At 46.3% G+C, this 19,812-nt stretch overlaps 2 protein-coding genes across 2 annotated transcripts; both read left to right on the top strand.

Annotated features, from left to right (window-relative positions):
• The first annotated feature begins 1,533 nt into the window (after positions 1-1,533).
• On the top strand, positions 1,534-8,583 carry si:ch211-212k18.5 (sal-like protein 2). Its single transcript, XM_034615547.1, has 3 exons — positions 1,534-2,144; positions 3,832-7,160; positions 7,306-8,583. Exons 1-3 carry the CDS (start codon positions 2,069-2,071, stop codon positions 7,534-7,536), a joined length of 3,636 nt encoding a protein of 1,211 aa, XP_034471438.1. The 5' UTR covers positions 1,534-2,068; the 3' UTR covers positions 7,537-8,583.
• A 2,292-nt stretch (positions 8,584-10,875) lies between these two features.
• slc7a7 (solute carrier family 7 member 7) lies at positions 10,876-19,746 on the top strand. Its single transcript, XM_034615557.1, has 11 exons — positions 10,876-11,133; positions 11,748-11,799; positions 12,922-13,551; positions 16,317-16,442; positions 16,596-16,740; positions 17,604-17,727; positions 17,820-17,923; positions 18,030-18,126; positions 18,231-18,380; positions 18,717-18,900; positions 19,012-19,746. The coding sequence occupies exons 3-11, from the start codon at positions 13,059-13,061 to the stop codon at positions 19,083-19,085; spliced, it is 1,497 nt and encodes a 498-aa protein (XP_034471448.1). The 5' UTR covers positions 10,876-11,133; positions 11,748-11,799; positions 12,922-13,058; the 3' UTR covers positions 19,086-19,746.
• Positions 19,747-19,812: the final 66 nt, after the last annotated feature.

The raw sequence follows: 19,812 nt of genomic DNA on the forward strand, positions 1-19,812 counted from the left end.
ATGAAGATATTTTTCTACTTTTAAAATACTTTAACTCCTCTATCTGTATTTTCTGCTCCCTATAGTTTATACTTCCACTCATGTACATTTGTACCTTTTCAGTCATATAAGAACTGTACTTTAGAATAATATTTACATCTAACACATACAATCATCTTATCAAACTTGATGCATCTATGGGTGAAACTACTAAACAGTAGCCTTGTGGCCTATATGAAATAGTTGAATTTCTATTTACAAAACTTCCTACATATTAAAAATACATTGATGCTATTGTAGCTTGTAAGCAGACGTAATAAGTAAATAGTAAAACTAGGCCGACGGCAACTCTTTAAACAGTTGCATCTAAAAGAATACTTTAACTTTTGGTACTTTAAGTTCATTATGTTGACAATTCTTTTTTAGTTTGCTTTCATTTAAGTGACGTTTTTAATTCTGGATTTTGACTTTGATTTGAAATCATACAATGTGGTATTGCATGTTTCCTTGAGGAGATTAAAACCACTTTGGCCTTACCTCCAGGATGATGTATTTATTGTTTTCCATTTGTTTTCTATGTGACAGTAATTAGCTTGAGTGAAGTCGGACACTTTGTTAAGCCCCCCCAGACTGTAACCCTTTAGATAAATATTCCCACAACTCAAATAAAGCCCTGTTTTCTTACCCGCGGCCTCTGAGTGGATATATGTATAATGTGAGACACCAACTTAAATATGGCCCTCCTACTCCTCCTCCCCCCTTTTCTCTCTCTCTCTCTCTCTTTTATCCATTTCTCCACGTGGTACAGGAGTAAAGGCAGGGGGTGAAAGAGGGGCATTGTGCTGTGCAGCAGTGGATCCGGGGGTTCATAGTGCGAGAGGGGAGATGCTCACTCAACTGTGTCCAGCACGCCATTGTCAAAGATTCCCATCTATTCTCTGCCTTTTAAATAGAGCTCCAGTGTAAGATGCTTTTTTGGGGGGCTGGGAGGGAGGGAGGGAGGGGGTTTATTATGCGGCTGGTGATAACACACGAAATACATGCATGCATGTGTGGATGCTGTGTGGCCCCACTTGCAGACAGCAGCCACTCACTGCACTGTTGTTGATAATTGGCCCTATAGAAATCAAAGCGTAGAAATATTGCCTGCACACGCCACGTTTGGCCAAATAACAGCTGGGATCATGGATTTTTTTTTTTTGACTTTTGCAAATGGAGGCGTGCACCTGCCAGTCAATTATTATAACCACATGATCTTTTATAGGATTATAAAGCACAGGACACCTGAGGGCCCCTGAACAGATGTCACCTGTTAGACTTCTTACATACATGTTGCATGTTGATTTCAACCCATGATGTGTTTTATCCTGCAATGATTTAAAACATGTATCACATCCAGCAAACAAACAGTCAATTCTTACCCCACTTTTAATTGGTTTCCCTCTGCGTCCAGCAGCTTTGACACCTCATTGTCATATTGGAAGTTTATAGCTGCTGTGAGTGTGTAAAGACAAAATAAAGCTGGGCAGACAGAGAAAGAGAGAGGACCGGGGAGGCTGTGTTACACGCCATTGAAATGCAAATATCAGTGAGGAACAAGGAGTGGTTCTGTGTGTATGAGTGTGTATGGCGTGTGTGTGTGTTCGTGTGTGTGTGTATGTATATGGTGTGTGAGAGTGTGAGTGTGTGTGTGTCCTGTATGTGCATGCAGAGCGGGGCAGGAGTGGGAGAGGAGGGGCGCAAATTGGACAAGTTTTTTGGGGGAGAAGAGACTTTAGAAAACAGCCACACACACACGGCAGATTCATCTGACACGGTGCAGACCTGCGGGTTTCCACACACCTTTCTAAATCCTCTCTGTCGCGCGTCTCCCACAGCAGACCGCTCTCTCGACACTCGAATTGATTTTTATTTACATTTCGATTTCATTATTTTTATGAAAGGAACTTTTTTTTTTTTTTAAACACCAGAGGAACTTTGGACGCGCGGATGCTTCCAGGAGCGCGTTCCAAGTGCGCAAAACCCCCGTGCCTTGTGCCATTCGACACACGGATGCCCCCCTCTCTGTGTGACTGAGTCGCCGTGAATCATGTCACGCCGGAAACAGAAGCGACCCCAGCATCTCGTTAACGCGGACCTGGGTGGCCCACGGCTGCTCGCTCACGGTAAGAAACACCGCTTTGCGTGCGCGCATGTGTTTTTAGCCTTCGATTCATTCAAAGGGGAAGCTGCGTGTCCAAGAGAAACCTGCATGTGGATTTCATTTGAAGTCAGAAAGAAACTTTACAGAATCAAATGTTTTGGGTTTGTGTTGCATGTTGCGTGTGTGACTGCTTCTCTTTGGTTTCACGCAGGCCCGTGCGTGGCCACATTCCTGCAAACGCACCTGATTTAACGCATTTTTAAAAAAAAAGTTTTGTCAACTGCTGAAGCCCCCATCCTGCTTATTCACTCACAGCTATGGGCCCCACTAAATGGAGGCCGTGGGCACTTTGGTCGGGCCAATAAACTTGTCCCTGTGAAGTGAATAGAGGAGGATTAACTAACATACATCTGTGGCCATTTTCATGTGCAGGGCGTCCTCCAGGAAACCAACAGGCTGCTCAGTGCTGACTGCTGGAGGTCTTTGATTAGCATAGAGCTCCCTCTTATTTGTTAACAATAAGGTGCATGGGTGGGGGGAAGGGAAGACAGTGTTTTTGGTCAAGATTAATCTTCCACCCTGCTATTCTCTTCTTCTTTTGCTCTTCGTCCATGCTTTTCTTCCTCATGCACCCCTCTCCCCCCACACTTTCCACCTCCTCAATACCTTCCTCCCCCCCTCCTTTCTCCCTCTTCCTCCCCCCCCTCCAGCCCTATTGACTGTATACTCCTTCACAGTTGGGGGGTGGATGGGAAAAAAGATTGAGAGGGGATAGAGAGATTGCTCTCGCACTTGTACTGTGCTGCAATGGGACATAGCTTCAAGTGCATGCATGTAAGAGTCTCTGCAGGTAAACTTCCACAAATGAAAGTGGAAGTTTAGATTTATTTATGTGTGGCCTGCAGGTTCAGGTTTGTTTATAAGTCACAGGGAAGGAATTCCACAGAGGTACAGTCTTTCATTCCATCACTATATCTCTCCAGGAGGGAATAGTTAGTTTGTCTCTCCATTGTTGTTACCCTCCCCCTTCTTTTTCTTTTACTCTTTCTCACTCTGTGCTCAAGATTCTGAAAGAATTTGACCCCTGAGCGGCAGAGGTCAGATTAGTTGACCAATCAGAGTGTCTGGACAGTGCCCAGAACCCTTAGCGTGGCCTGACCCTTGACCTCCACTGTGACGTAAGGGGGGATGGGTGAATAGGGAGATGAAAGACGTAACTGCTACAGGGAGGGGGTGGGTTAAGAGGGGTTATGGGTTGTCTTGGTGATGCCCATTGTCCTCTAAAATGTGTTGCCGTAGCAACAAGGTGGTCTGTAAGCTTTTTTGTGTGTGCAAGATGTTTGAGGAGTTTTGCTGCGGAGAACACAGATTGAGACGAGACATTACAAAGACTCATAGACTGCAGAGTTTCTTCCACTTGTTTATTTGCTTGTTCAAGGCCATTTCCTAGCAGGCATTTCTTGTGAAGGTGGAACAGGATCTTCTCGTTCTGCACACAAATCTCAAAACTAAATTTGTAAACAGCAACTGGAAACAATTATATAAACAAAGTTTGTAACAGAGGCAAAACGTTTTAAAGGATTTGCGTCCTTAGTTATTTGAAAACATCCTGCACAATAATGTTCATACAATGAAACGCACAGGTTTTCAGACTTTTACAAAGTTCTGAGCATCCTTTTTTTTTTTTTTTTTTTTTTGTCAATCCTCAGATGACCACCTGGGAATGAAGTCACCGTCCACATCTCTGGGCTCTGAAGTGACGTCATCAGGATCATCATCCTCATCCCCCACCTCTCTCCAGGACTGCCAGCCGCCTCTGGCCCCTCGCCCATCCCCCGGTGGGCTCCACGCGCCCTCCTTACCCAGCGAGAGCTCGCCTCCTCCCCACTGGCCCAGCCACATCGCCCCCTTCACCACATCCCTCCCCAACACCCACTCTTCCCTTTCCCCAGACTTTCCTCACCCCTCGCTGTCTTCCCAGACTCACTCGCCTCCTCCCCTTGGTCAAACCTCAGGTTCACACAGCCTGTCCCACCAAGGAAATTCTCACTCCACCATGACCTCCCCACCAATGGGCAGCTCGGCCACCACCACTACCTCCTCCTCGTCCTCCTCCACATCCTCTCAGTTTGCGCTGCCTGCCCGGGACAGCACCAGTCCAGGTCAGCAGCTGTCCTCCATCTCTCCGGGGATGCAGGGACAGATCCAGGTGCCTCCGACCCTGGCTGTACTCCTAGAGGAGCTGAGGGTTTTACAGCAGAGGCAAATCCACCAGATGCAGATAACAGAGGAGATCTGTCGGCAGGTTCTGAGGCTCGGAGGGGCTGTCTTTGGACAAGATGTTAACGCACAGCCCAATGGTTCAGAAAGAAACCAGAAGTCTACAGGAGCAGTGTGTTCATCACCAACACACCCTTCCACTGCTACTCCAGTGACCACAGCCTCATCATATTTGACAGGCCTTCCATCTTCCCTCTTCCCCAAGTCAGCCATCTCCAAATCAGGTGCTTCACACGTTATTGGCAGCAGAGCTTCATCCTCCTCTACCACTTCCTCAATACCTTCCTCTTCTTCCTCATCTATTTTATCCTCTATCAGCTCGTCTGTGGCCTCCCTACACCCACTGTCCTTATCACTGGGCCTAACGCCACGCTACCTCCATGAGAAATCGTCGAACACTTCCTCATTCAGCCACAGCAACGGTGTCAGCTTCCCTACTCCTCCACTTCCCACCACCAGCCTTTCCCAGGAACTACAGGCCAACGCCGCTGCCGCCTTAGCTGGACGCCCTCAGCATGTCTGCCGTTATTGTGGGAAAGTGCTGAGCAGTGATTCGTCCCTCCAGATCCATCTGAGGTCACACACAGGTGAAAGGCCCTACCAGTGTCCAGTCTGCTTGAGCCGTTTTACAACCAGAGGGAACCTCAAAGCTCATTTCCTGCGACACAGAGAGCAGAACCCAGAGCTGTCCCTCTCCCTGTTGCCCCCAGCCCTGTCTGAGCAAATGCTGGCTCCTCCTGTAGCCACCCAGAGAAGGAGAAAACGGCGTGCTGATGATGACGAGCCATTTAATGCAGTGAAAGGCAGCGTTCCTGGAATGACAGAGAGCATGTCTTTAGGATTCCTACCTGGTGCATCCACTCGGCCCTCCCCTTCCTCTCTACCTCTGCCCCCCACGGTGGACATGGCGCTGCTGTCCACGGCTCATTCACTGCTACAGCTGAACAGAGCTTCAGCTGCAGCCGCTGCCAGTGCATCAGGCACTCTACTGTCTTCCTCTTCCTCATCTTCCTCCTCCATGGGAAACCACTTTAAAGGTGCAAAGCAGCAGCGTTTTGATGAAAACACACCTCCTCACTCTGCCCTACATACAACCTCCCCATACTCCCAGCTGGCCCACCTCCCTAAGATACTATTCCCTGGAGGTACTACCCCTCATCACCTTGCACTTCTGCGGCCTCCGGGCCACCCATCCACCTCCCACCTCACTTCTCATCAGCTACCCTTCCCCTTTCCACCTTTCCCCAAACCATCAACCTCGTCTCCCTCCTCATCCTCTCCCAACACCTCTACCCAGACCTCTGACACCTCCAAGTTGCAGCGGCTGGTCCAGAAACTCGAGAAAGGAGGTTCTTCCTCCTCTTTCTCTGCCTCTTCTTCATCCACCTCCGCACAAACACTTGCTGAAGCCAATAGGGACACATATGGTCATGACCTGACCACCACCTCCAGTGCCTATCGCAGGGAAATGTTGGCCGCACTCGGCCTGAGCCCAAGTGCCACTATTGCAGGACTGGTGACCAGCCAGGGCTTCTCAGGTTCGGGCACATCAACTACCACCACTGCCCCTTCTATGCCTAGTACCCAGGTTCCTAACCAGTGTGGTGTCTGCTTGCGTGTCCTCAGCTGCCCCAGAGCTCTGCGTTTGCACCAGGCCACACATCTGGGAGAGCGTCCATTCCCTTGTAAGCTGTGTGGACGCTCCTTCTCCACGAAGGGTAGCTTAAGGGCTCACTTGGCCACTCATCGTGCAAGACCGCCAAATGCCCGGGCCCTGAACTCCTGCCCGCTGTGCCCACGCAAATTTACAAATGCCTTGGTTCTTCAGCATCACATTCGTTTGCACCTGGGAGGGCAAATACCACCTGATGAAGACATGCCACCTGAAGATGGTGCAGAAACAGAAAGTGCCGTATTCGATGATGGTGAGAACAACGCCATCAGCTCCCCATCTAAAGGCCAACAACTCCTTCCCTTGGCTTTAACAATAGGCTCCAAGTCGTCAAATGATGTGCTCAAGTTAGGGTCCACTTCTAAACAATCCACAGCTGCTGATGTTACTACTGTGAAGACAGAGGAAACTGAGGGCTCGACACCCAGTGTCAGTCCACCCATGACCCGTAATCCCCCCACAGCAGGAGCTGAAGACCCCCTGCGTCTGGGAGACAACGCCCCAGCTGATGGTGGCATGAACAGCTCAGAAGAAGAGACCCACACTGACCTGGGCAGCAACAGCCCTTTCAAAGCACCCATAGCTAGCTCTCAGTCAGCTGTAATGAATGAAGAGGCAGAGGACACCCCTCTTTCTCTCTGTGTCTCGAAGCCTAGGGTAGAAAATGATACACCGCAGAAAGAGGTTAGTGTTGATGAAGCCAACGCCACAGACGAACCCACGACTGCCACGGATTCTACCCCAAAACCCCAAGCTGCAAATACCTCACCTGCACTCACCCCTCCTGCCAGCCCCAAAGCTGTCCCAGAAGGAGACGAGGCCTGTGGAAGTGTACCACAAAGCCCACAGGAGAGTAAAGGGAAGGGGGGGGAGACAACCACGCCCAGAGAGCCTTTGCCAGCGTTGGATCCAGAGGTGGACAAAGACACTGCAGGGGAGGAGGGTAACAGTGTTCCAGAAAAGCCTTCAGCGAGCCCAGAGCCCTCTGCCCCAGCAGCAGCATCACAGAGCCAACCCCCCCGCTCAGACAAACCCTACAGCTGTACCCACTGTGGAAAGGCATATGCCAGCCGGAGTGGACTTAAGGTAAGAGTCAATAACGCGCTTAATCTTAACTCAGTGATTTTGATATTGTACCTGGCAGATATTTAAATGGTGTTTTTATTATAATTTTTTTTGTACTTTTGTACTTGTGTGTAAACGTCTGTGGTGTTGTTTCTTTCTCCAACAGGGACATATGAAAACTCACCCTGGAGCCTTGACCAGCACCCCCACCCCTGCCCAGACCAATGACAATGACATTGCAGAGGATCACAGCTCACATTCAACCAATAAGAACCCGACACAGCAAGATGATAAGCAGGGATTGGCTGAATCCCCCAAGAAAGGTGACAGCGCAGATCCTCTACCAATCAGTGTTGGCTCTGAAGTGGCGGACGAGCCTATGGACGCTACTGTGTAGTTATTATTGTCGAATGGCTGCAGTAAGATTTTCAAGGGTCCTGACAAGGGAATGTATTTTTTTTTTTTGTTGGATTAGATTTTGTTTTTAGAGTTATTAATTCAAGTTCGTGTGTACCTTTTTGTATTAGGCAAATAGATCTAGTTTATATTGTAGCACAATTACAAGAGACTTTTGAATGTAGTATTTTAGGTATGTATTTTTTTTGTATTTCAAAGACCACAGTGAGGCCTTATCTTACACTCTTACACAGCGTTGTCATGATGAGAATTCATTTTTTGCTGACACCTACTTCAGCGTGAAGCTGATTTAAAAAAAAAAAACACACACACACACAGTGGAGGGTCCAGAGTCTTGAACTGAGCATCCTGAACTCCATACCAAAACAGGCCAAATTAGAAATGGCCAAAGTTTGTAAATATGAGCTGCGGTTATGTTTTATGCCTTTTTTTTGTTACTTTCTAATTTCTTTTTTTTTTAAATGTGATGCTGCTGAGCGCATGTTTCTGATGTGCGTTGCACTGTGAGTTGCACTGTGTCCTGTGTCCTGTGCTGCCGAAACATCCACTGGAGCAAACGCATGCTAGCAATGAAGATAACCAAGATAATGATGATAATAATAATGATGATGATGGCGATGATTGTGTTAGATTATCAGTACTGTATCTACAGCTGTACACTTTCCTAGCAGCAAATGACCTTATTCATACTGATGATTGTAAATGTTTCTATTGTTGATCTGCAGCGTCACGCCGACAACAAGGATGAGCCCCGTCTGTTATAACCACCCCCCCCCCTCCTCTTTACCCCCCCCCCCCCCCCCCCCCCCCCCCCCCCTCTCAAAGCACTTGAGAGTTTTCGTCTCCTGCAGAAATTGTCTGCACTCACCGCATTCCTGCTTAGCCCAGTTTAGGATTTGTATGCTTTGCTTTGACCCTGTGTAAACCCCACTTTTTGTTTTTGTTTGTAGCAATGACACAGTATGTTCCCATGATTCCCGAATGTGATGTGTAAAAGATAAATAAAACAATGGCGATGTGAAGAGGAGACCTGTGTGTTGCTCGTCTGTGGAGATTATTTTTTCTCGTACTTGTGTGGGGTTCAGTTTGAGCCTGTGAATTCAATTATCTGCTTCAGTATTCTGTTTGCATGACTCGTCCTCTGTGTGCGCCTGCATGTACGCTCAGCTTTCTCATGTTTGTTCCAGCTCTGGGATTCGGGGGAGTCCTTTGTCTGGGGACGCTGGCGAGCTGTCTCTTAATTCTGCCTTTTTTTGCCCTCAGTGTCTTTTTAATATGTTTCAGTTCCCCAGTACTGTGTGTGTGTGTGTGTGTGTGTGTGTGTGTGTGTGTGTGTGTGTGTGTGTGTGTGTGTGTGTGTGTGTGTGTGTGTGTGTGTGTGTGTGTGTGTGTGTGTGTGTGTGTGTGTGTGTGTGTGTGTGTGTGTGTGTGTGTGTGTGTGTGTGTGTGTGTGTGTGTGTGAAAAGGATAATCAGAGCCTGTATGAGTGTGATTGAGGGTGCAGCTGTAGAGGCCGCCACCTCCCTCCCTCCCCTCCCTGTGTCATACTCTCTTTCATACGCACTCTCTTTCATTTTCTCTTTCATTTCTCTCCCTCACTCTTTCTACTCACCCCATCACCCCTGTACTCCCCCTCTCACACCCCGTGTAATGAGCTGACACACAGGAAGCTCTAATCCTCACACAATGCCATCCCTCTTCCCCCCAGAGTGACTGGGAGCGGGACAGGGGGCAACAAGGACCAACCTGGCCCAGCTGTCCCCAAAATGGCCGCCTTTAATCCCTCCAGTTTTTTAGCTTACATGGGGCTCCTGAAACCATGACAACCAGTAACCGAGGACAAGAATGGCCAGGGCAGAAAGCAGGACAAAGGGAGTGAAAGGAGCCATGTGTGAGAAGTTTGTCCACATGCGTTCACGAGCAACAAGGGATGTGTCTCAATCAAAAAAGGACTTTAAAAAAAAGTATGTCTATTTAATAGTTTAGGAAAAAACGTAAAGAGGGCGAGGTGCAGACAAAAGTCCACAGGTGATGGCTGCAGACTTTGATCACAGGAAACACATTCGTCACTCGTCAATAAGCATTAATCAATCAGTCATCTTCAGTGAGAAGGACAAACGCTGCGGAAGGTGTGAAAGGTCATGAAACCTGAATCTTTAGTGGAAGGACTTTAAAGGAACAACAATCAGTTGTTTATACCACATCAACCTTTAATTAATCAGATGTTTGGTAATTAAATTCCATTTAACTGAAATATAAATACATCTCCAGATCAGTGGTGGGGTTTGTTACCTGTTTTTTGAATTAATTCGCTTATCAGATAATTTTTGTATTTGTTTTAAAGCAAAATCTGAAATCAAAACATTTTATTTAGTCCTTTAGCATTTCTGAGCACAATGTAAAGATTTAATATATGAAATGTGAGGCAGATTATGTTGTTTAAAACAAATACAAGTGTCTGTTAATGTTTTTATCAGCGGCTCTACATGTGAAACAATACTGCACGTGAATAAAGACTTAAAATGTCCCTATAGCTGCATGTCTACAACTGTTACAAAGGACACAAATACCTATGTATACATATGTATATATATATATAACATCAGAATAAAGTCTAAGTGAAGTCAAATAGATTTTGGCTCCTGAAAAACACAATGTGGCGATGTTTTATGATATAGTTCATATTCCTAAAAATCTATTTAAAGTTATACAGATGTCAGTAAGAGACACTCATAAATCCATGTGCTATTTAAAAAATCCACAAGATGGAGCCATGGTCCATAGTTTTGAAATCCAATAAATGAAGTATTTGCAACATAAATTTGATAATTTTGTATGAAACTCACTGAATTATTACTTTATTATTCCGTCTTACACAGAAACAATATTGTGTTTATTTAATTTTATATTATCTATATTATTGGTAGTTGCCCAGTACAGTATAATGCGCTTTTGAATTGTTGTCCTGCTGTTCAGAGGCAGATTAAACCACTTCCACAGAGTTTTTTACCAAGATTTATGAAAGCATTCATCACTCACATCAATGGAAAACACATCTTCCTCCCACCATTCATGCATCTATTAAGAATCATTGTATGGACTAATGGTTGTTTTACTAAATCAACTCAGAGTGTATTTGCATAACAACATCTCTAATCACCGCACCATCCATGTGACGTTAATCAAAGTGCTGCCATCATCCTCCATCCATCAGGGATGATAACCCTCCTCACACCCCCCCCCCCACACCCCCCCCCACCCCCCCCCACCCACCGTCTGACTCGTTTCCTCGGTAGTAAAACGCGTCGAGGGGGAAAAAGTGGCGCATAAAAGCCACAAGTGCATCAGCTGAGGAGCAGAGGTGGAACACCACGGAGCAGGAACAGCAGGAAACCGCTGCGTAAAGACGCACGGAAAGGATCAGAACCGAGAGAAAAACTGTGAAAGAGGAAGGAAGATTACAGAGGAGCTGGCGAGGAGATGGTGAATAATTGATTTTAGATCCCACCTTTTTCTTTTTTCGTGATCAGTGAACACTGCTCCTGCCGCAAACGGAGCTGAGACGCGTCTGGAGAAGGTGAGAACCTCGCCAACAACCCCCCGAAAACACCAACAGCTGCTTTTCTTTCACTGTATCTGCTCAATGCTGCTTTTAAACTTGCTTTCATACCAGATAACACTGGTGGTAGCTTTACAACACACATCATATATCATGTATTGTCTTATAGATGTCATTCCACTTGTATTTGGAGATCAGTAAACTGAATTACTTCATTGAGATCAAATGAAGTGACTGATCGGAGGACTTTTACCCTATTTCCTATTTTAGGAGGAAGTATTGTCAAACCAGAAAACTCATTTTTGTTACAGTAAAGGCTAAGTAGGAGCTAGACATCCTGCAACCAGCTGATTTTCTCCTCTGACATGTCAGTGTCTCAATCCACATTCCATAAAAGCCAAACCAAATCCACTTGATCATAAATTAGTCCGACCGATTCGCCACTTGATTAGAGAGCATTTTATGGATCCAGGATGTAATCTTGAGTAACTCAGGAAGGACGACTTATCAGCAGCTCCTGGACCTTGCTCTCGCTCTGTGGCAGGGGGCACTCTCAGTGTCTCCGGCTCACGTTTGATCATTCGCAGGGACGCTCACATCTACTGTCCTCTCTCCTTTGCACCCTTCCACAGTCCCAGTCCTTCATGAGCCCACGTGCTGCTGATCTGCTGCTGCTGCCTCAAGGTAATGTGAAGTCCTCCGACACTCACTTAAATCGACAGAAAGTTGTGTTCGTGTGCATGTTGAAACCCGGTTAGCTCATATCTCTGCCTCTGAATTACTTATTTAGCCTCTTCTGTTTCCTATCTTGAGCTCATTGTTCTTCCTATCTAAGTCTATCTGTCTGAGCTACTGGGAATTTCAAGTTTTTCCACAACCAGAGTCTCTGTTTTTGGTTCATTTGATCAATCTCACGTTTGGTTCTGCTCATCAAGAAAAGCTTGAGGAGCTCAGAGGTCATTTTTTAAGTCAGCTGGGTTAAAACTTGGATATATTTGGTTGAAACGTGAAGATTCTTGAGCTGAAAGAGCTTAAAGGTCATTGAAATCTCCTTGAAACAACCGCTGTATCTACAATCTTAATATATCCTGGGTTCCTCTCACCCAAAAAACTGTGTTCAGCAGATTTGCCCTATTTGTCGATAGCCCTCGTGTCATACTTGGCATTGAGGAAGCACTCTCTCTCACTTAAAACCTCATCATCAGGATATGAGAGTGTTGCAACCTGATAACGCAGAGTGACGCTGCCTTATTGAAGCAGGGAGGTGAGTGAACACGCTGCCTCACATGTGCCTGTCGCATCATTAAACTCCTGAGGATCATGAACTTTGGAAAACATGTGACCAGCCACGTTGCTGACACTCTCTATATCTCTGGGCACGCCAGTGTCGGCGGATTGCTGGGTGGCCGTGAGTCAGAATGTGCGTCTCAGTCTCGTAATTCTTCCTCAGCTTGTGGTTACTAGCGAGGAACCGGTCTTTTTAGGCATGCCACATGTTTGCTCCGCTCCCCCCTCTCTCTGTCAATACACTCAACCTCAAAAGGCCATTTGCTGTGGGGCCTAATGGCTCCGCAATCCACAAAACCGCTCTCAGACCCACTAGTGTCCACACCGGTGCCGTATTATGATTTTTTGCATATTTGTTCCCACATTAGCGCCTGCGACATGTAAATATAACTTTGTTTGACTAGATTTCGGACAGGATTGAAACAACACGGGTATTTGCCGTCTGCTCTCTGTCACAAATGCAATGAGTCTCCGTGGTAACCGCATCGCTGACCTGACCGTGTGTTTCTGCTTCCACAGATGGCAGGAGGTGATGAGAGATAACTGAGAGATCACTTGTCCCCCTCGAAAAGGAAAAGCTCTTCGTTTGTGACTCAATCGGCAGAGAACAGCTCCACACTTTTAAACTTGATTAATAAACTGGTGAAACACGAACAATGGCGTCCTACGCCCCTGCCCCAACACAAGAGGAGACGAATGGCGGCACCCCGTCTGCGAAGTCAAAACCCGCAGGAGAGTCCATGAAGCTGAAGAAGGAGATCTCCCTCCTCAACGGGGTCTGCCTGATCGTGGGCAACATGATCGGCTCGGGGATCTTCGTCTCGCCCAAGGGCGTCCTCATCCACAGCGCTTCCTACGGCCTCTCTCTGGTGGTGTGGACCATTGGCGGGATCTTCTCCGTGTTCGGGGCCCTGTGCTACGCCGAGTTGGGGACCACCATCACCAAGTCGGGGGCCTCCTACGCCTACATCCTGGAGGCCTTCGGGGGCTTCATGGCCTTCATCCGCCTGTGGACGTCGCTGCTCATCATCGAGCCGACCAGCCAGGCCGTCATCGCCATCACGTTCTCCAACTACATGGTGCAGCCCGTTTTCCCCACCTGTATAGCTCCGTACCTGGCCAACAGGATGCTGGCTGCTGCATGTATATGTAAGTACACATCTGGAGAGTGTTTGTGCTTGTGTGTGACAGAGGGAAAAAAGATGATGGATGATGGATGAATCCGTGACACATACAGTCAGTGATGATCTGTCATGGCCAGTCGTTTTCACATCTTAGACAAAGCACGTGAGCGTTAGAGACGTAGAGAAGTGAAACACGGTGACACCACAGCTGAAGTCAGCAGGTCTGCAGCACAAAGAGTCACTGACATCAGACGAAACAGGGAAGTGAGTAACCTACAAACGTAGGAAAAGCCATTTTACTTACTTAAGATTAAGAAATTCAAGCATTTTGTCATATGTGAACTTTAAACAGATGTTTTTCTGACCTGGAAACTCTCCATGCATGTAGCGGCAACATTAGAACCCAAAGTATTTTGAACACAAGGCCACTGAGAAAGAGCTAAACTTACAAACTGAATAAATCAAACTAACAAGAACCTCACTTGACTGGTCACACAACTTCAGGGGCAAAGAAATACCAACACTCAGGCAACCAGACGCTGAGGCAAAAGGCCAAAGGCAGACAGAGAGTTTAATGAAGCAATAACTCAGGTACACGATAAAAGAAAATATTATTATCCTGCTCTTGGAATAAATACCAGTCACTCGTCCTCCTCACTGCAGGGACACTCTGACCTGAGAGGCAAACTGACAGCTCAGCACAGGAGCCACAGTTTAAACCGAAGTAAACTCCACTTCCATTCAGTGAAGGTCTCCCTTAAAAAAAAGTTTTTACTTCCCAGGGAATGCTGTGCGATGTAGTTCCCCCAATTCTAATCAGAGATTAGAACAAGATTGTGTTCATGCTATTATTGTTAAAAGTAAATTTGTGCATCCTATTTTTGCAAACTATTTGACATACTAAATCCAAAGTATAGGTCAGTAAATCAAATTTTAAACAGTTTATGAGTATGTCTTAATTTAATTACGATCTAATAATCCTGACTTTATAGATCTGGACTTAACCTGTTATGGTGTATTTTATTATAATATAAATATGACAGATTTAAGTCAAAATTTGTTAATCATCTTATAATTTTGACAAATTTCGACACATTAACTCATAATTATAACTTAGCATCTCACAACTGTAAAGTCAAAAATGGTAGAAATAACCTTGACTTAGAAACTGTAGTAGTTACTATGTCATGAATGTAATTTTTACTTAATGAGTCAGAATGTTTTGCATTATTACGTTAAAGTAATGCAAAAATTATTTTCTTAAAGTACTGAATACTTCTACTTACTCTCTCCATTACATTCAAACTATGTATGTACTTTAGCAGCTGACATCCGGCGCCGAGGTCTCACATTCACACGTGAGTTCACAGTTAGAGAGCAAGTGAATGGGTTTTCTAAAGATCTCCATTTCCCTGCACATCTGGACCGTGTTTGACCTCCGCTACCAGCCAGCGAGCCTCCTACACCCGATCTCACACCTCCCACCCTTCTATCCTTTCACTGTCAACACACTACGCCTCTACTTCTGTGTGGCACCGTCCCCCTCTCCGCTGCCCGTCGCCGGCTGCCTCCGTCTGAGCCCCTGTGAATTGTTGTGTTTGAAGAGGCGTCCTGCCGGGAAGGGACTTGTTATGACCCTCCACCTGTCAATGAGGTGGAAGACGATAGTGCTGTGATTCACCTCCCTTCACTGCGGCTGACGGCGGTGATGTAATCCTGTGTTGGTCTTTTCTCCAAACGTCTGGGTGGTGTGGAGGTCTGTGTGGACTGATAAGTCCATGCGGGGGCTTTGCAGGGGAACTTGTTACATCAGGAACCACAAGACTTCAGGAGACAGGAGGAGGATTTAAAAAACTAGAATGACTGAGTAGAGCCCATGCCTCCACGAAGGCCCCTCACCTTCAATCAAGCACCAAATTCCATACACTCATAGATATCAGTCCTCTAAATGTGCCTGATTTCGTCATCAAGATCCAAGGAATTCTTCTCTGAGAAATCATGTCTGATAATGCACCCTCTTTTCTGGATCCACGCCAAAATGTTATGGTTTCTTCCCTCACCTGCCCTTTATCCTTCCAGTAAGTTTTGCGAATAACCATTAAGTAGTTTTTGTGTAGTCTCGTTCACAAACAGACAGGGGTGAAAACATAATCTCCTTAAACTCTACTTTTCAGAGAAATATGATAAAACAATCCCAGTATGATTTAAAGATATGAGCAGCCAACCTGAGCCTTCACTATCTCCATATTTATGAACTGCAGCAGGGAATCATGCGCTGACCAGAGGCCAAAGGCAGATAAGCACAACAACATGTTTTCCAAGTTCACCAGAGATGCTCCAGGTGAAGGAGGGAGAGCAGTTTTCCTATCAGCTGCTCAGACTGTTGGTCAATAAGTGGACATGGTCACACATCACCTCAATATACAAGGTCATCAGATTAGTGCTGGTTTCACAACTGTCGCATAAATCCCAAGTCTCGCTTCCATGGGTGTACCTGCTTGTGTGTGTGTGTGTGTGTGTGTGTGTGTGAAGTTGTATGTGCTGCACTCAGCTGTTTCCTCGTCTGAAAAACAACAGGCCAGTTTGCTTGAGTCAGCAACAGCGTTTCCTTAAATCAGCCCAACTCTTCCCCGGACACACGCTGGCACACATTCAGTTCACACAGCAACCGTTTGTTCTCTGTGTGTGTGTGTGTGTGTGTGTGTGTGTGTGTGTGTGTGTGTGTGTGTGTGAGAGAGAGAGTAATGAATGCACATTTGTAATCTATGAGCTGTGTTTCGTCTCTCTCAGGTTTGCTGACCTTTGTGAACTGTGCCTATGTGAAGTGGGGCACCAGGGTCCAGGACTTCTTCACCTACGCCAAAGTCATCGCTCTGATCGCCGTCATCATCACCGGCATGGTGAGGATCGGACAAGGTGCTGACTCTCAATCCTCCCCGATACCCAACACTGCAATTTTAACACGACTAAAACAAATACCTAGATGGCATTGATCACGATAATGCGAATTAAAGGGATTCTTCAAATCATTTGATAATAATCGAACAATGCCGTTTTTTTTTTTCCCAGGTCACACTCAGAACTTCGAGGACCTTTTCTACGGCTCGTCTAAGGACCCAGGGAACATCGCTCTGGCTCTGTACTCGGCCCTGTTCTCCTACTCCGGATGGGACACCCTCAACTTTGTCACAGAGGAGATTCAAAACCCCGAGAGGTGAGGACTGCACATATTAGCTGGACGGTGCATCCTGTTTATTTAGGATAGACATATTTAATATAGTTATTGATTCTTACACACTAAACACAAAGCACTGGTTTAGCAGACGGGCTATAAACCAAAGTACTGGACAAACGGAAAGTGGTGGAGTGGTGGTGGACACACACCAACACACAGCCATAAACACACATGTTGAGCACATTATTGTAGAAACTTGAATACAGACAAATTATGACGGACATCATTAATTGTTAATTTCCAAAAAAGTGACATCTACTCGCAGTGCTGCAGGGTGAAGCTTTAGGAATAAGCTTAGCACCATTGTAACACTGTAATTAAAGTTATTCATTTCAAACGGGGGCCTCACATTTTGATCATCATCCTCTCAGTACTGCTTCACGTAAAAAGTTACACATCGCCTACTGATTATAAGTTATTATAAAGCTGCAGGTTGTGATTTGATCGTCTGTTGCATCGTCCTCATCGGTGAATAAGAGATGATCTGTTAAGTAGGAAACGATAAATATAACGTAGTCTAGTTTGTTGTGATGTTTCTAGAGGAAACCGTGTGTGCGTGTTTAAGCCTTTCGCTGTGATTGACAGCTGATCAAATGAAGGCGGACTACACACGTGATTGGATCACAAGCCTCTCCCAGAGTTCCCAGGCAGATTAACTGACAAACACCCCCCTCACCACCCCCACCACCACCACCACCACCCTTATCCCAGCATTCCCCATCCTTCCCTCAACCCCAGGGTCCGTCGCCTCCTGACGTGGGGACTCCATCCCGTCACCGCTCTCATATTCAACGCTCTCATCTGTTCTGCTTCCCCCTGCTGTTTCTGTGTGTGAATTACAGGAACCTGCCACTGGCCATCGCCATCTCCATGCCCATAGTGACTGTGATCTACATTCTGACCAATGTGGCGTACTACGCCGTCCTCCCCATGAATGCCATCTTAGACAGTGACGCTGTAGCTGTGGTGAGTGCCTGTGCTACTTCAGCTTTATACTTTATACTATTCTTCAGCTCAGGTGCGGCTTCGTCTAAGATTCTTCCCCCGTTCCCCTCCAGACGTTTGCAGACCAGGTGTTTGGCGTAATGAACTGGACCATTCCCCTCGCCGTGGCTCTTTCCTGCTTCGGAGGACTCAATGCCTCCATCCTGGCCTCGTCCAGGTGAGAGAAACGGTGACATTTGAATATTTCGTGCCCCCCCCACCCCATCGTGTCCATCAGCGTCACTCATCTCCATCCCCCTGTTGCATCTTTTTGTCTTTGAAAGGTTGTTCTTCGTGGGCTCCAGAGAGGGCCACCTCCCCGACTACCTGTGCATGATCCACGTCCACCGTTACACACCCGTCCCTGCGCTGCTCTTCAATGTTAGTCAACCTTCACCATCCATTTATCCTCCATTGTCTTAATGTCTTCACATTCATCCCCGCGTTTCTCTGTCTGACTCACTGTTTCTCGTACGTCTCTGCAGGGCGTCATGGCTCTTATATACCTGTGTGTAGAAGACGTCTTCAGGTTGATCAACTACTACAGCTTCAGCTACTGGTTCTTTGTGGGTTTGTCCATTCTGGGGCAGCTGTACCTGCGCTGGAAGCAGCCGGACAGAAAGAGACCACTGAAGGTAATTTAAGTTTAAGGTACACAGCAAGAGAATTTCTGAATCTGACCCCTGATCCGGATCCTCACCAAAATTGAAAGGGGTTTTCCCTGGTCCATGACCCATCCCTCCACAAACCTTCATAGAAATCGGTTGTGTAGTGTTTGCGCAATCCTGTCAACAAACAAACATTGTTAATTATGTGAAATAAAAGTTTTCACCCACATCAACACCAATACCAACGTACCGCCCAACCCACTGAATCAGTCGGGCTCTAGCATGGTACCTATTTAACATGTCTTTGTCCTATCTGACGTGGTGATCATCGTCTCAACTCTCCCTTCTCTCTCCCTCCCACAGCTCAGTCTCTTCTTCCCCATCATCTTCTGCCTCCTCACCGTCTTCCTCGTGGTCGTGCCGCTCTACAGCGACACCATCAACTCCCTGATTGGAATCGGCATCGCCCTATCAGGAGTGCCCGTCTACTTCCTCTGCTGCTACACGCCAGCCACTAAGAGGCCAATGTGGGTGCGGCGCCTCATCGGTAAGAGACCCGCAGGATTTTCTCATTTTATACGACTGAATCCAGCTGTTTGCAGGTTGACAACAGACGCACAAGCTGCTCTAACCTTTCTCTCATCTCTGCCTCTTTCAGCTAAATCTGGCCTGGTGATCCAGAAGGTTTGCTTTTCTGTTCTGACTGAAATGGACATTGACAAGGAAGAGTAGACGTTTGGGTTTCAACACACTGCCACAGACCGACGACACACAAACCGAGGCTTGACTTGAACTCATCCAGGCCGGTCACTGCCGCCGCTCGGCCTCGACTAAAGAACACTTGGGTCTGAGCTGGACCCAGCTCTCTGACCTGTCAATCATCACCCTGTAATATGTTTTATGTATGAAGGCTCCAGGTGCTTGAAGGCAGGATTTCACTCTTAACTGACTTGACTGATTTCAGAAAGAACAATTAAATGTATCTCTGAAGAAATCACCTCCGGTTTCTGTAACAGAACAGTAGAGAATTATTTAATTGACATATCGAGACAAGGGTTTTGTGTTTAGATACATGCGACACCTTTCTGATCATAGGGGAAGGTGACAAACATGGTTTTAATTGTTTGAGTGGACGGGAGAAGATCCTCGAAACTGGCAGTAAGGGTGACCATTGAAACATCCTTGGTATTCACATAAGCTTCACATTCACTGTGGAGGATAAAGTATATATATATATCATATAAAGTGTTATACACAGTCACCTGCGAGGTCTAGTGAAGTAAAGGGCTATTTTTACACAAAGTAACTCATTGTTTTCTTGGGCTGTTAAATGTAATTTTGAGACAGTCGAGCTGAAAACATGTATTTATAATAAAATTACTTGTTGACAACACAACTGACTCATTTCTTTAATTCCTCGCGTGTGTATATTCTTGAATATAAAGACGACGTTCACACC

This window comes from Hippoglossus hippoglossus, chromosome 18 (genome assembly GCF_009819705.1).
Source record: "Hippoglossus hippoglossus isolate fHipHip1 chromosome 18, fHipHip1.pri, whole genome shotgun sequence".
NCBI lineage: Eukaryota > Metazoa > Chordata > Actinopteri > Pleuronectiformes > Pleuronectidae > Hippoglossus > Hippoglossus hippoglossus.

Bases quoted from the DNA above. Each gene is read 5' to 3' on its own strand.
- slc7a7 (XM_034615557.1), top strand. From the start codon at position 13,059: ATGGCGTCCTACGCCCCTGCCCCAACACAAGAGGAGACGAATGGCGGC. The intron at 18,127-18,230 runs GTTAGTCAACCT...ACGTCTCTGCAG, and splicing joins TCCCTGCGCTGCTCTTCAAT to GGCGTCATGGCTCTTATATA. The intron at 18,381-18,716 runs GTAATTTAAGTT...TCCCTCCCACAG, and splicing joins ACAGAAAGAGACCACTGAAG to CTCAGTCTCTTCTTCCCCAT.
- si:ch211-212k18.5 (XM_034615547.1), top strand. From the start codon at position 2,069: ATGTCACGCCGGAAACAGAAGCGACCCCAGCATCTCGTTAACGCGGAC. The intron at 2,145-3,831 runs GTAAGAAACACC...GTCAATCCTCAG, and splicing joins CCCACGGCTGCTCGCTCACG to ATGACCACCTGGGAATGAAG. The intron at 7,161-7,305 runs GTAAGAGTCAAT...TTTCTCCAACAG, and splicing joins CCAGCCGGAGTGGACTTAAG to GGACATATGAAAACTCACCC.